Source organism: Diabrotica virgifera, chromosome 9 (genome assembly GCF_917563875.1).
Source record: "Diabrotica virgifera virgifera chromosome 9, PGI_DIABVI_V3a".
Lineage (NCBI taxonomy): Eukaryota > Metazoa > Arthropoda > Insecta > Coleoptera > Chrysomelidae > Diabrotica > Diabrotica virgifera.
Window position 1 is genome coordinate 55,295,568 of NC_065451.1, and position 16,477 is coordinate 55,312,044.

Genomic DNA, 16,477 nt, shown 5'->3' on the forward strand with positions numbered 1-16,477 from the left:
GTATGGTTTCATATATCTAGTGGCATCAGTGTTAACTTAACTGAGAATAAACTTATCTGGGCGTCCTTGGAGAGAACTATACGAAATCTTGACATTTTTGTAATTCTGCCTCTGGAATCTTTTGTAAACAATAATCTAGGTCTGCTTGATAGGCTTTCTGTTGTACAGTTACAATAAGTATCCTTGATAGACGCTGATTATTTTTATGATTTCAAAATAGATGAGACGGTGACCTGAACACGCCTCTCTGCTCATTCCCGGTATGTGTTTACTATTAAATTCAGAAAAGTCACTAATTTCTAAGCATTTGTCTCGATGTCCATTTTTCCCTAAGAGTTAACAGAAAATGTTTTCAGCGTCCTTATTGCTCGAAGGCTATAATCTCCTATAGAGCATTTCACGTTAAGAATAGAACATTGCGGAGATAGCCCCATGTATTTCTTATGGATGATAGAAGCGCGCCGATGTCACGCCGTACTGACTAGAATGAATCGTATATCGACAGTCGAGTATCCTCCCGTGCGCGAGAGATTTGGCAACACTGATCTCCGTAAGCGTAACGTTCTATTCTTAACATGAAACAAACTATATAGATCGCCATCGCTTAAGGCACAGTGGTGGATCTACGGGGAGGGAAATGGAGAAATTTCCCCCCTAACAAGGTCCAAAATTAAAGGAAAAAAATTGTTGAAACATGAAAATATTAGCTGTCGTGAAACTGAAACCACAGACAGACAAGCTCAGCCCAATAAACGCTCTAGTTAGGAAAATGAAAGGAACTTAATGCATATAAGTTATTATTTGTCTTTTATGTAGTTTGGGTACCTATATCTTTTTTTATATCTTTTGATTGGCGTTTCATTGGAAGTTCCTCTCCTAAGGAAAATTTACCCTCATAAGGCAAATGTCTATATTCGCCACTATTAAGGTAACATCTGTTTGTTAGCGTGTCTCGCTCAAAAGGGTAAAACTAATATGAAAAATCAGGTTTCAAGATTAATTTCACTAATATATAACTCTAAAGCCACTATTGTAGTTAATATTAAAATCTAAGTCAATATACCAGGAATGTTGGTTCTTCACAATGTTTTCAATCGGTTATTTTACTATCGATTGATCTTATTCTTTCTACATTGGGATGGTCGACCCTGAAATAATAGTCGTGGTCGTATTAAATTTGAAAAAGAAAAATTTAATTCTTCTTTAATTCGTCTAATTTAACAGCTTTTTAATTACTAAAATTTAAATAGATAAATATTTGAATTTTTATGTTTTAGCTCAAAAATATCCCAGACGAAATATAACGCAAAAAAATTATTATGAAGGAGAAGAACCAGCAAATGATCGCTACGTATGTAAGTAAATTATTTTATTTTTTTTTAAATAGAATACCACTCTGAAGAGGCTACATTAGCCTGTCATCAATATTTTTTTTTCGAAAGTTCTGCGAACTTTGAACAATGCGGCAACAGTGCATCGGCAGTACGACAGTGACACTATACTATCAAAAACGAAGACACAATATTGTGATAACAATTTAATTATTGAGTTCAAATACTGGTTTCGTAACGAGTAAACAATGTTCGGATCAGCTTGTAGTTTTTATTAAAATTTAGTTGTTTTTCATCATCATCATCATCCAGCCCTTTGCGTCCACTGCTGGATATAGGCCTCCCTCATTGTTGTCCATTGTGCTCTATTTTGAGCACTTTGCATCCAATTTCTTGACATTTTCTTGAGATCGTCAGTCCAACGAGTAGGTGGTCTTCCTCTACTTCTATTGTCTAATCTGGGCCTCCGCTCAAGTAATCTATTCGTCCACCTCCCATCACTGATTCGGGCGACGTGTCCTGCCCAGTTCCATTTCAGGATGACAATTCGGGAAATTACATCGGTAACTCCTGTTCTTCGTCTTAAGTCTTCATTTCTAACTCGGTCACGAAGCGATATACTCAGCATTGACCTTTCCATTTTCCTCTGGGCTATTTGCAGCATTTTAGAAGTTGTAGCTGTCAATGTCAAAGTTTCAGCACCATAAATCATCACAGGCAACACACATTGGTCAAATGTTTTACGTTTTAAAGAAATTGGTATATCGCTTTTAAAGATGTCTTTGAGTTTTCCATTGGCTGCCCATGCTAGGTTTATTCTTCTTCGTAGTTCGCATGTTTGGTTGTCTCTTGTGATCTTTATTTCGTGTCCAAGGTATATGTATTTTTCCACTAGTTCTACTTCGTTGTCTCCAATATTGATATTTCCGCTAGGTACTAGGTTTGTCATGAATTTTGTTTTGGAGATGTTTATTTTAAGACCTACACTGGCACACACTAACTGAAGTTCAGGTAGTATTGTACATATCTTCTTGAGGTTGTCATATAATAAAACTATGTCTTCTGCGAATTTCAAATTTGTTAATCTTCTACCGTCAATATTCAGGCCTCGCTCTTCCCAGTTAAGTTTTTTACAAGCATATTCTATATTCTGTTTACCGCATAACTGCGGTAAACAGTTTAGGCGATAAGGTATCGCCCTGTCGGACTCCTCTGCCGATTGGGATATGGTCCGTGTTTTTATATAGTTTCACCGACATAGTTGCGTTCTTGTATGTATTGTAAATTAACCTTGTGTATCGGTAGTCAATGCGGCATACTTGTAGTGCTTCCAGAATTTTGTCAAATTCTACCAGTTGTTTTTACTTATTAGAAAATTACCAAATTTGGTGTAATAGTGTATTACATAGTGTTCGACCAATTTTGGGATCAGACTGTAAGTTAGACCTTTTATTATTATCTAACCACAAAATAGCAAACATCGGCTATAAATACCAGTACAAAGTTAATTAATTTGTTTAATTAATCTAATGAACCTGTTCAAGTAACAGGACCGTAATCAGGTAACATAGAGCCAATATGCAGCAAAATCCAGGGAAGGAACTTCTGGACTTCATAATGCTCAACATGTTACTCCTCCATCGAACATATCAAAATAATATTCTACTGCTGTGAACCAATCTAACAAAAAATTCCCAAGCAAAAAACAAGCCATTTTGTTCAATTCACTTCCAAATACTAAAATTGACCATAAAATTCTCACCATTTCCAGGATTGTAAATGAACGTATTTGCATATATTTTACTACTGAAGAAACAGTCGCAAAATTTTTAGAAACAGATAATGGAACAATAGTAATTAATCAGGAATGTATACAAGCTAGAAAGTTAGTCACACCAAGCGAAAGACTGGTAACTTCTAATGTCTGCCCAACAATACCACACAGTATTATAGAGACTGAGTTATAAAATATTGGCATTCATCAAATAACTCCAATGGATTTTCTAAGAATAGGAACAACTGACTCTTTAATTAAGCATATCTTGAGTTTCCGTCGTTATATTTACATTGCTCCTAAAAATCTAGAAAAAATTCCTGGTCAAACAACAAGGTCATCTAGCCTCTCAGTGCACAAATAATACAAACACACAAATATCTATCGAAAATTCACCGCCTACTTCTCAACCAAATTGTATCCAATATTGTCACCTCAATGTAACTGATATTCAACCAATTATCCATTCTTCACAATCTCCACTACAATCAACTAATTCATAATCGAAAGAAACAACCAATATTTCTTCATAAGATGAAAATCCCACACAAACACCTATCCAGCCAGATAACGTTCAAATTAATAATCTCAGTCAAAATCAACCTCCGTCACCCTCTGACACTCAATCGTCCATACAAACGGTATCAGAAATAACGACTCCTCCGGCAACAGTAGACCAGAACCCATTTAAAGAACCTCTACAGTCCATCTAATTTACTTACCGTTGCACGTCATTATCTACGTTAGAGATCTAAGTTGACATTGTTGCCCAATTACAAAAAATTCTTGAATTCATTTTAAATCAAATACATCACACAATTTTTGCGGAAGTGAATTATACAGCAAAACAAATTAATATTCAATGTAAATAAATAAAAACTTTAGAAATAGAAAACAAGAATTAAGTTTGTGTGTGTGTGTGTGTGTGTGTGTGTGTGTGTGTGTGTGTGTGTGTGTGTGTGTGTGTGTGTGTGTGTGTGTGTGTGTGTGTGTGTGTGTGTGTGTGTGTGTGTGTGTGTGTGTGTGTGTGTGTGTGTGTGTGTGTGTGTGTGTGTGTGTGTGTGTGTGTGTGTGTGTGTGTGTGTGTGTGTGTGTGTGTGTGTGTGTGTGTGTGTGTGTGTGTGTGTGTGTGTGTGTGTGTGTGTGTGTGTGTGTGTGTGTGTGTGTGTGTGTGTGTGTGTGTGTGTGTGTGTGTGTGTGTGTGTGTGTGTGTGTGTGTGTGTGTGTGTGTGTGTGTGTGTGTGTGTGTGTGTGTGTGTGTGTGTGTGTGTGTGTGTGTGTGTGTGTGTGTGTGTGTGTGTGTGTGTGTGTGTGTGTGTGTGTGTGTGTGTGTGTGTGTGTGTGTGTGTGTGTGTGTGTGTGTGTGTGTGTGTGTGTGTGTGTGTGTGTGTGTGTGTGTGTGTGTGTGTGTGTGTGTGTGTGTGTGTGTGTGTGTGTGTGTGTGTGTGTGTGTGTGTGTGTGTGTGTGTGTGTGTGTGTGTGTGTGTGTGTGTGTGTGTGTGTGTGTGTGTGTGTGTGTGTGTGTGTGTGTGTGTGTGTGTGTGTGTGTGTGTGTGTGTGTGTGTGTGTGTGTGTGTGTGTGTGTGTGTGTGTGTGTGTGTGTGTGTGTGTGTGTGTGTGTGTGTGTGTGTGTGTGTGTGTGTGTGTGTGTGTGTGTGTGTGTGTGTGTGTGTGTGTGTGTGTGTGTGTGTGTGTGTGTGTGTGTGTGTGTGTGTGTGTGTGTGTGTGTGTGTGTGTGTGTGTGTGTGTGTGTGTGTGTGTGTGTGTGTGTGTGTGTGTGTGTGTGTGTGTGTGTGTGTGTGTGTGTGTGTGTGTGTGTGTGTGTGTGTGTGTGTGTGTGTGTGTGTGTGTGTGTGTGTGTGTGTGTGTGTGTGTGTGTGTGTGTGTGTGTGTGTGTGTGTGTGTGTGTGTGTGTGTGTGTGTGTGTGTGTGTGTGTGTGTGTGTGTGTGTGTGTGTGTGTGTGTGTGTGTGTGTGTGTGTGTGTGTGTGTGTGTGTGTGTGTGTGTGTGTGTGTGTGTGTGTGTGTGTGTGTGTGTGTGTGTGTGTGTGTGTGTGTGTGTGTGTGTGTGTGTGTGTGTGTGTGTGTGTGTGTGTGTGTGTGTGTGTGTGTGTGTGTGTGTGTGTGTGTGTGTGTGTGTGTGTGTGTGTGTGTGTGTGTGTGTGTGTGTGTGTGTGTGTGTGTGTGTGTGTGTGTGTGTGTGTGTGTGTGTGTGTGTGTGTGTGTGTGTGTGTGTGTGTGTGTGTGTGTGTGTGTGTGTGTGTGTGTGTGTGTGTGTGTGTGTGTGTGTGTGTGTGTGTGTGTGTGTGTGTGTGTGTGTGTGTGTGTGTGTGTGTGTGTGTGTGTGTGTGTGTGTGTGTGTGTGTGTGTGTGTGTGTGTGTGTGTGTGTGTGTGTGTGTGTGTGTGTGTGTGTGTGTGTGTGTGTGTGTGTGTGTGTGTGTGTGTGTGTGTGTGTGTGTGTGTGTGTGTGTGTGTGTGTGTGTGTGTGTGTGTGTGTGTGTGTGTGTGTGTGTGTGTGTGTGTGTGTGTGTGTGTGTGTGTGTGTGTGTGTGTGTGTGTGTGTGTGTGTGTGTGTGTGTGTGTGTGTGTGTGTGTGTGTGTGTGTGTGTGTGTGTGTGTGTGTGTGTGTGTGTGTGTGTGTGTGTGTGTGTGTGTGTGTGTGTGTGTGTGTGTGTGTGTGTGTGTGTGTGTGTGTGTGTGTGTGTGTGTGTGTGTGTGTGTGTGTGTGTGTGTGTGTGTGTGTGTGTGTGTGTGTGTGTGTGTGTGTGTGTGTGTGTGTGTGTGTGTGTGTGTGTGTGTGTGTGTGTGTGTGTGTGTGTGTGTGTGTGTGTGTGTGTGTGTGTGTGTGTGTGTGTGTGTGTGTGTGTGTGTGTGTGTGTGTGTGTGTGTGTGTGTGTGTGTGTGTGTGTGTGTGTGTGTGTGTGTGTGTGTGTGTGTGTGTGTGTGTGTGTGTGTGTGTGTGTGTGTGTGTGTGTGTGTGTGTGTGTGTGTGTGTGTGTGTGTGTGTGTGTGTGTGTGTGTGTGTGTGTGTGTGTGTGTGTGTGTGTGTGTGTGTGTGTGTGTGTGTGTGTGTGTGTGTGTGTGTGTGTGTGTGTGTGTGTGTGTGTGTGTGTGTGTGTGTGTGTGTGTGTGTGTGTGTGTGTGTGTGTGTGTGTGTGTGTGTGTGTGTGTGTGTGTGTGTGTGTGTGTGTGTGTGTGTGTGTGTGTGTGTGTGTGTGTGTGTGTGTGTGTGTGTGTGTGTGTGTGTGTGTGTGTGTGTGTGTGTGTGTGTGTGTGTGTGTGTGTGTGTGTGTGTGTGTGTGTGTGTGTGTGTGTGTGTGTGTGTGTGTGTGTGTGTGTGTGTGTGTGTGTGTGTGTGTGTGTGTGTGTGTGTGTGTGTGTGTGTGTGTGTGTGTGTGTGTGTGTGTGTGAAAAAATGGCTTGGATGCGGGTCCGTTAGCCACAGATTCTTATTTTATTTTTACCTCAATTTATTAGATTTGTTATATTCCCACCTATCTGACTCAAATGATTATATTTGTTTCTTTCAAGTAGTTTATGAGTAATTTAAATATTTCCATTTTATGACAACTTAGTAGATATTCTATACTAATTGGAAAATGAACTTGTGTTTGTCGTAAATTGTAATACAATTGATTTATATATCTCTCGTTAATTTTGCATTCAAAGAAAATATGGTTCAAATCTCTAATCGAAACATTATCACAAAAACAGACTGATGAATTAACTATTCCTAATTTGTGCAGATGTGCCTCATATTTTCCGTGTCGAGTTTTTAATCTGACGATAGTAGAAATATCTTGCTTTGGCAGGTTATACTTAAATATGTATTCAGGTGGCGGAGGAAGTTCTTGATGTAAAGAAAAATATAAATTTTTTGATATCCTTGAAATATTTTTCCATTGTTTTTTCCATATTTTATTTATTCTATCTTTGACGTCATTTATTGCATCTGTCGATAAGATCCGAGTTAGGATCTCACCATTTTTTATTGCATCTTTGGCCAACTCATCCACTTTCTCATTACCCAGTATACCGGCATGCCCTTTTGCCCATATAAATACTACTTCCACTTTAGACAAATTATTTTTTATATTACATAAAATTTTTGATTTGTATGAATTAAAATCAGTGTTTTGAATTGCATATATTGCAGATCTGGAGTCTGTTATTATCACAGCTTTTTCAATATTATTCTCTTTGATCCATTCTAGAGCTTTTTCGATGGCTATAATCTCAGCTGTAAAAATACTACTAATACTAGATAATTTATAATTATTATGTTGATGGGTATTTTGCACATACATAGCACATCCTACTCCTGTTTGATTTTTAGAACCATCTGTGTAAATTACTGTATAATCCACAAAGTCGCTCAGTATAGATTTTACTAAAATATTATTTAAATGATTTGATTCTGTATATTTAGGAATTATGATTCTTGGTTTTTTTTATCAAAGTTTTATACGGAAATTTATAAATTGGTAAATTTACTGTTGTGTAAATCTGTATAATTCCTGGTTTCAATGAATGCATCTGTTAGTGGTGGTGAATTTTTTATTCTCCAATATTTGCTAGTTAAGTTTTCCATGTTTAATAAAGCCAGACTTGTTAAAAGGTCTGACTCAGTGTTTCTTAGCTTTATGCAGTATTTTTGAGCTAAAAATTGTCTACGTAAATTTAATGGGATTTCATTACACTCTGCTAGCATAACGTTTGTTGGAGTGGATACCATTGCACTTAAACATATTCTCAAGCATCTGTATTGTATCCGATCTAATATTTTTAAATTCGTATTGCTTGCTGATCCATATATCCAACACCCATAGTCCACGACTGACCGAATACAAGCATTGTAGAACAATAAAGCTGTTTTGGGGTCTGCACCCCATTTTCTGTTGGTAATACACCTTAGTATATTTATTTTTTTTTCACACTTACCTTTGATGTATTGAATATGTTTAGTCCACAGAAGTTTATTATCTAGTACTATCCCTAGATACTTATACTGATTCAGCACTGGTATAGTACGCCCACTCGAGGTTACGTTTCCCGGTGCGCGCAACCTATGCCTGGTGAAAAACATAATATTGGATTTTTCTGTGGACATTGTCATATTATTTTCATTTGTCCATTGTATAATAATTTCAACTATATGCCTCAATGACCGTAGACAGTCGTCGTAGGTTTTTTGGGTGGAGTATATACAGATATCATCTGCATATTGTAAACATTTAATGTTTTCGTCAAACAAACTATGAATACTAGCAGAATATAAGTTGAATAATGTTGGACTTAATACTGAACCCTGTGGCAGACCTTGATTTACAACTCTTGGTCCGTGTAGTATATTTCTATGATCTTTTATCCATATTGTTCTATTAGTATATAGATTTAATATATTATTACAGATTTCATTATTGAAACCAAGTGAACACATTTTATATTTTAGTATGTTAAGATCTACTGAATCATAAGCTCCTTTTATATCCAGAAACAAACAAACTAGGTACTCATTTTTAGACAACGCAATTTGTATATCTGTAACTAGCTTCGTTACTACATCCAATGATCCAAGGCCTCGGCGAAATCCATATTGTGTTCTAGGTAAAATACAATTTGATTCTAAAAACCATTCTAGTCGAGCTTTGATTAATCTTTCGAAGGTTTTACTTATACACGACATTAAAGAAATTGGTCGATATGACTTAGATAAATTTTTGTCTTTGTTAGCTTTTAATAATGGTTGTATGATATATTTTTTAAAATGATCTATGTATTGCTCTCCTACCCACCAACTATTGAAAACTTTAAGTAATTGCTCCTTAGCTATTATGGGTAAATTATAAATTAATTCATAGGTAATAAAATCATAGCCAGGAGTACTATTCTTCGTTGTTTTCATTGCAACCTCCAAATCTTCAAGATCAAACGGAGTTTGAAGCTCATTGCAATCTATTACATGCATATTATTATCTATTGTCTTTAATATATTTGGTACATAAGTCGGTGCATATGTATCTAATAATTCCTCAATAATTGATTGCGTTAGTGGAGGTTTTTTGTAAGTGTTATTCTTATTTGATATTTTTTTAATAAAATTCCAAATTTTTGATATAGGTGTGTTTTTATTTAGTTGATTGATAAATTCTACCCAACATTTTTTTTGTTTTTGTTTAAATAGTAGTTTACACTGTGCTTGTATTTTGCGTAGATCTATATAATTTTGAAAATTTGATACTCTATTATACTTCTTTAAAGCATCTTTTCTATCTCTCACTTTCTCGTCGCAATCTCTATCCCACCACACTGCTTTTGTGGTTTTCTTACTAGCGGCTGTGCGACATTTCATTGCCTCACCAGCTGCTTTATTAATATTAGAGACTAATTGTTCAAAATTGTCTTCAGTGGAAGTGAAACTTTCATTTTCCATGCTGTGTGTTAAAATATTTTGATAGTGTTCCCAGTTGGCCGAAGATTCAATCCATTTTCTACTTGGTTGTATTATGCTGTTATTATATCTCCTTGTTAAGATTGTACTTATGGGAAAGTGGTCTGAGCCTAGCGTATCTTCTAAAGGATTCCATCCTAAGTAACCGATCAAGCTTGGTGAAATAAGTGTTAGGTCAACTGGAGAAGGATTTTCATTTGATCTAGTAATTTTTGTAGGTCTACCATCATTTACAACGATAAAATTAAGATTTTCTAGAGCGTCTGCTAAATTTTTACCTTGAATATTGTCATGCACCGAGCCCCATATGCTATGATGTGCATTGAAGTCCCCACAAATTATACTTTCTCCTTGTATTTGTGTAAATATGTTCGTCCAATCATTTTTAGTAGCTTGTACATTTGGTGGTTTATATATACATATTATTGATATTTTGAGGTCTTCTATATATATTGCACAAATTTCTATTTTTGTATTAAAGTTGTTTCTAAATTTTATTTCAGAATAACAAAAATGATCTTTTATAAGTATTCCTACGCCACCATATCCATCTGCTCTACTTTTATTTATAAAATTATAGTTATTTAATCTAAAACTTTGGTTAGGTGATAACCAAGTTTCATTTAGTGCAATTAAATCAACGTTTTGTGTTTGGTTTATATGATTTAAGAGATTTGGTTTATTTTTTATTATAGACTTTGCATTCCACTGTAATATATTAAACTCCTTATTCATTTTGTTGATTTCCATTATCTTGTTGAATAGATCCTAATAAAATTTTTAGTTCATTTTGTGTGTCTTTTATAACCTGCATTTCAGTAACATCTAAATTAAGTTTTTTATATATATTTTCGAATATTATAGGTAGTTTTTGCATTACTATCATTTCTAATTTTTCCTTGTATATCTGAAAGTCTTCTCTGTGAGGATTCGGCAAGATTGAATTATTTATTTTAATTTTGTTTTGAAAATTTGGTGTTTTTTCTATAATAATCGGTGAAATAGCTTTACGCTTTTTTGGTTGTGATTGTGGTCGGGGTACCCAATTTTTATTTGAACTGGTTGGTGTAGATGATATGTCAGAGTTATCAATTTGACTCATTTGTGGAAAATTTTCCAAATTGTTTAATACATCAAATCTATTATTAGAAGTTACTTTGGAGTAACTGCTATTTTTTTCTAATAATTCCGCTTCCTTAAAAGATAAATTTTTTTGTGACATAATCTTTTTTATATTTACCTGCTGCAAATATTTGGGACAATTTTTGGAAATAGACTGGTGTCCATTTGTTTCACAATGTATGCAATATTCTTCTTTTGTGCATTCTTGACTGTCTGCATTTTCGTGAATTTGGCCACATCGTTTACATTTATTTGTGGTACTTCTACAGTATTTTGCCGTATGTCCAAATCTTATACATTTGAAACACTGGACCACCCGATAAATATATGGTTCTACTACAAACCTGACCAAATTTATTTTTACATATTGTGGTAAATTATTACCTAAAAATGTCACAATAAGCATTTGTCTAGGTACATATTGTACCTCATTATCTGAGCCTAGTATTTTCTTCGTCATTCTTTTTACCTGTACTACTTTTCTTTCGCTCTCAATATTATCTAATATATATTTGTCAGTTAAAAACGTGTCAATTTTTTTGATTATACCCTTCTTGTGGTTAAAAAACATAGGGATGTAAGCGATTAAATTATTTTTTTTAATAACCTCATGTTCAATGATTTTATTTGCTGTATGGAATGTTTTAAATATAACTTTTACTTTGTTTCTACCTATTAACTTAATGTCAGCAACCTCATTTTTAAAATTAGAATTATTTAAAAAAAAGTGACCTACTTTTACTGGTGATAAACGATAACTATTATCTACTGGTTCAACAATGACATAAAAGGGACCTATATCTATTGCTGCATACCTGTTCTGGATATCATAAACTTTACCATTATTTTTTGTTATATCCATTTCTGAGTTTATTACGCTTCTATCAGGTGGATCCTCTTTAGGCGGGGGCTGATCCCCGCCTATTTTATCGTCCATATTATCTTAATACTATAGTATAATAAAGTTTTCAATACCTTACCTAATCAGAAGAAATAAATTGTCAGTAAACTATTCTAAACTGCAAATAACAAATTAAAAAACCAAACGGGAACACAAACCAACACACTATCTACTAAAAAACCGCCAAAATTCAATATTTTCTGTAAGAGATCCAAAAATTATTATAACTTTGGCATTTTGAAGAATTAAGTTATAATCTCACGTTAAAGTACATAATAAAAGCAGTAAATATAATGAAACAAATACTTATAGTAAAGAATATAAACAAATATGAAGTGTCATCACCACAACTGTCAAATAAATGTTACCAATTTATGCCAAAATATCACCTGCGTTCGATTATAGTTACAGTGCATTCCGAACAAATGTGCTTCATAAAAACGCTTTATACAAATTAAATGAAACATATTATTGTGTATTTCTTTACGTTGACATTAATAGAAATCTTTAAATATTATTTCTACCCGTATATAATAAAATATGTCTAGTGGCTGTAATGCCAATGTACTCGGCAAAGTGACTCTAAACAAGAACACACCTACCGCCTAAATATTTCGTGTTGGTATCATGTGACGTCACGGGCTATGACGCGGATGACATGCAACGGTAAGTAAATTAGATGGAGTATACGTAAATCTAAGAAACCAAAAACTGTACCTGAAGATAATCAGAATTTAGCAGAAGATCTTATGAATGCACTAGTTCTTTCTTTCAAGATAATTCTAATAAAGGATACTTAATCCAGGAAGAATTAATTGATTTCTTCGAGAATTCACACGGTTCTGCCGGTCCTTTCACATTGCAAAAACGTACACAGAAGATATAGAGGGACTACTCAATTTTTTAACTGAAATCCATCCAGTACTAACTCCCAAGTATCTTAAAAATCGCTGTACTAGATAAAAAACTAAAATTAGAAAACAGTATATTAAAAACATCCCTACTGATCAGAGCAGCGACACCTCTGCTGACATAATTTAATAGAACAACAACCATGACAAATGGCAAATAAATTGGCATAATTCAACCTCTACATTAAACCATCAAACAAAATGTGTTGCCGTCGAAACTTCCTACTAAGAGAAGAGACCAAGTAACCTATGCTTTTATATGCTTTTGTAAAAGAAGAAACCTCCTCCGATGTGTAATCGTGTTTAAGTGAAAATAATTAAGACTTTTAATTTTGTACGTGCGATAGGACTGATTAACCAAAGGGCCTAGCCGGGTAAGATGATGAAAAGTGCCCAACTCGATTCGAATTCCATATAGGTCGCCGTTTAGCATATATAGTGAAACTCACTTTCTGAAATTTTTAGCCCCCTAAGTGGTCATGTGACCCACCTAGAGCCTAATTAGGTTTTTTATGTTTTTATTTTTTATCTCAATCGCATCGAGACCTAGCGAAAAACTTTAAATAAAAAAGCTTTAAGCTTTAAAAAGTTTTGTCCGAAAAACATTTTTTTTAATTTTTGGCGGGAAATTTAAATTTTAGAACGATTTTAAAATTTTAAATGAGTATAAAAAAATAACTAAGACATTCGTTTTCACGAAAAAAATATATAACGTGTATTTCTGCATAATATTTCACCCTGAATTTTTTCAAATTTTTAAAATTGGTGAAACGCACCTTTAAAAATAAAAAACCGCATTTTTCGTTTTTTGATACAATTTTATACATGTTTTTCAAAAAAAGGTAAAACCGTCACTAGAATAGGTAAAAAACTAAAAAATAATTGGGGTTTGCTTAATAAAAATTTTTTGTAATGCCATCTATTTTCAAGATACAGGGCGTTGAAGAAAACAAAATTTTACACATTTTTTACGATTTTGTCGAAACTACTGGCAACATTTAATATTTGGCGAGTTTTAAGAGGTAGTTGTTGTGCACCATTTGACATACAATTAAGAATTTTATATTTGTCATTGGGGCGCATAGGGGTAATGGTCTAAACTTTTTAAAGAAAAAAGATAGTACGCCACTGACATATTTCAAATTAACAATCGTTTTTGAATTCCTCGTTCAATTTGTGACAAAAAATCTATCTTCCTATTCTTTTATACGACGAGCCATTTTTATTCAAAAAATAAAACAGCTTACCCTTACAAAGTATTCGAACCTCTAATTAGTAATTTCTACGTCTACATAAACTCGTACATCCATTATAAAAATTAATTCGAATACTTTGGAAGCGTTAAGATATTTTATTTTTTGCAGCAAAACGGCGCGTCGTATGAAGAAATGAGAAGATAGTTTTTCTATCGCAAATTGAACGGGGAATTCAAAAATGATTGTTAATTTGAAATATGTCAGTGGCGTACTATATTTTTTTCTTTGAAAAATTCAGACCATTACCCCTATGCGCGCCAATGATGAATATCAAATCCCTAATCGTATGTCAAAACATGCACAATAACTACCTCTTGAAACTCGCCAAGTTTTATTACAATGTTGCCAGTAGTTTCGGCAAAATCGTAAAAAATGTGTAAAATTTTGTTTTCTTCAACGTCCTGTATCTTGAAAATGGATGGCGTTACAACATTTTTTTATTAAGCAAACCCCAATTATTTTTCAGTGTTTTACCTATTCTAGTGACGGTGTTACCTTTTTTGAAAAACATGTATAAAATTGTATCAAAAACCGAAAAAAAAACCAAAAAAATGCGGTTTTTTATTTTTAAAGGTGCGTTTCACCAATTTTAAAAATTTGAAAAAATTCAGGGTGAAATATTATGCAAAAATACACGTTATATATTTTTTTAGTAAAAACGAATGTCTTAGTTATTTTTTTATACTCATTTAAAGTTTTAATATCGTTCTAAAATTTAAATTTCCCTCCAAAAATTAAAAAAAAAAATTTCGGACAGATATTTTTAAAGCTTACAATTTTTTTATTTAAAGTTTTTTGCTAGTTCTCGATGCGGCTGAGATAAAAAATAAGAACATAAAAACCCTAATTAGGCTCTAGGTGGGACACATGACCACCTAGGGGGCTAAAAATTTCAGAAAGTTAGTTTCACTATATATTCTAAACGGCGACCTATATGGAATTCGAATCGAGTTGGGGGCACTTTTCATCATCTTACCCGGCTGGGCCCTTTAATATTAACTTTGTAATTTTATGTAAACACATAAAACACTGTAAACAGTTCACTGCTAATAGCCCTCTGTGGTTGAAGCCAATTGTAAATAAAAAATAATAATTATGATTATTATACTCATAGGCGCGCAGAAATATTTAATTATAGAGTAATTTCCACATAGCATACTTCTCAAATTGGGCTCTGTACCGCCATTCTTTACTATATTTCGAATATGTGTGCCAAATATCACGACATAAAAATTCAAAATTAAAGCTACAATCTTAGAACGCGTTTTCCGCATGATGATGTTGCCTCTTAAATAAAAAAAAAACTCAATTTATTAATAATTGAAATCTTTGTTTGACACTTGTACATATTTCGTTCTGTTACAGACTGTGATACCTGCAAAAAAGATTATGTAGACTTTTGTTCAAATTGCGGAACATTAGTTGTTCTTGAGGATACTCCCATTCGTATGGGTGTCGAAATGAGAGCCAAGAAAACAGCACCTAAAGGTATCTTGGAGGTACAAACATCAAAAATTCATGGTTTGGGAGTATTCGCTTTAAGACCTCTACATAAGGGTGTGAGACTTGGACCTTACCAAGGTCAAATAACAAGAGTTAACAGTACGAAAGGATACGCTTGGAAATTGAAGGACGGGCGTTTAGTAAGTCAATACATTATTATTTTTGACAGCATTATAAATTATAAATGTATAAAATAGTTTGTTTACTTGTTAATTTTATTCTTATATTGTAGAAACACACTTTTATTACAATTATTACATACAGTCATCATCATTATAAATGGCGTTACAACCAGACCTTCCATCTGACTTTTCCCAAAACACATTGTTTATAAGGTAATAGTCGTTACTACGCACTAGTCTATTGGCCTTTATATATCTGACTAAAGTTTACTAAACTCTCTGTTTCTAGACTTCTAATTATTGAATTTAAGTTTAGTGGACGCCATTTTCTTTGTTTTTTATTAAGGAACAAATTTTATTTGAGAATTTTTTTATGTCTTCTAGTTTACGAGCTAGAGTCTGATACACAATTTATAAACAATTAAATTGTTTATAACAATTTTTTGACCACTCGGTCGAAATCCAACCTCGGAATTCGTAATCAGCAGCCAAAAATACATACGGAATACTTGGGTTTGCCATCAGACTTGAAAAGGACACGATGACCTTAATTTGGCGCGTAGACCTAGACTATTCAGGCCACTACTTATTTCGAACGATTCTGAGAGTTTGTTACCTCTCCGTACTCTGGATCTACAGCTATTTACATATTATAAATATCTTAACAAGCTGGATAAGCTGGGACTGAAAGTTCTGCCATTGCATTCCACATCTAATCCCTTTTAATGTTGTTGTACGCTTGTCGGAAATTTATGAAGAGATTATGGATAGTTCTATTGAATTCCCATCCTTTTTCAGGTCTATCTCTTTTTCTTTTACGGCACTACAGCCCAAATTGAGCCTTGACCTCCTTCATTTTTGCCTCCACCTTTGGTTGTCTGTGGCTGCTCTTCTCCATATACGGACTCCTAAAAGGGCTTGTGCGTCGCTGTTTACTGTGTCTTCCCAGCGCTTTCTTGGCTTTCCAATCGGTCTCTTTCCCTGCATTCTAGCATTCAGTGCTCTTTTTGGTAGCCTATTCTCTACCATTCTTATCACATGTCCGGCCCATTGCAATTTTTGTATTCTAATGAAGTCTGACAAAGCTTGTTGTTGTATCGACTTCT

The 16,477-nt window shown here is 35.0% G+C and overlaps 1 protein-coding gene across 1 annotated transcript in view; it reads left to right on the forward strand.

Annotated features, from left to right (window-relative positions):
* The first annotated feature begins 486 nt into the window (after positions 1 to 486).
* Positions 487 to 16,477, forward strand: part of LOC126890950 (histone-lysine N-methyltransferase PRDM7-like) — a 38,030-nt gene continuing 22,039 nt past the window's right edge. Inside the window, exons 1-3 of the mRNA XM_050660125.1 lie at positions 487 to 550; positions 1,278 to 1,355; positions 15,112 to 15,389. Coding sequence (XP_050516082.1) covers positions 487 to 550; positions 1,278 to 1,355; positions 15,112 to 15,389 — 420 coding nt within the window. The remainder of the gene's footprint in view (positions 551 to 1,277; positions 1,356 to 15,111; positions 15,390 to 16,477) is intronic.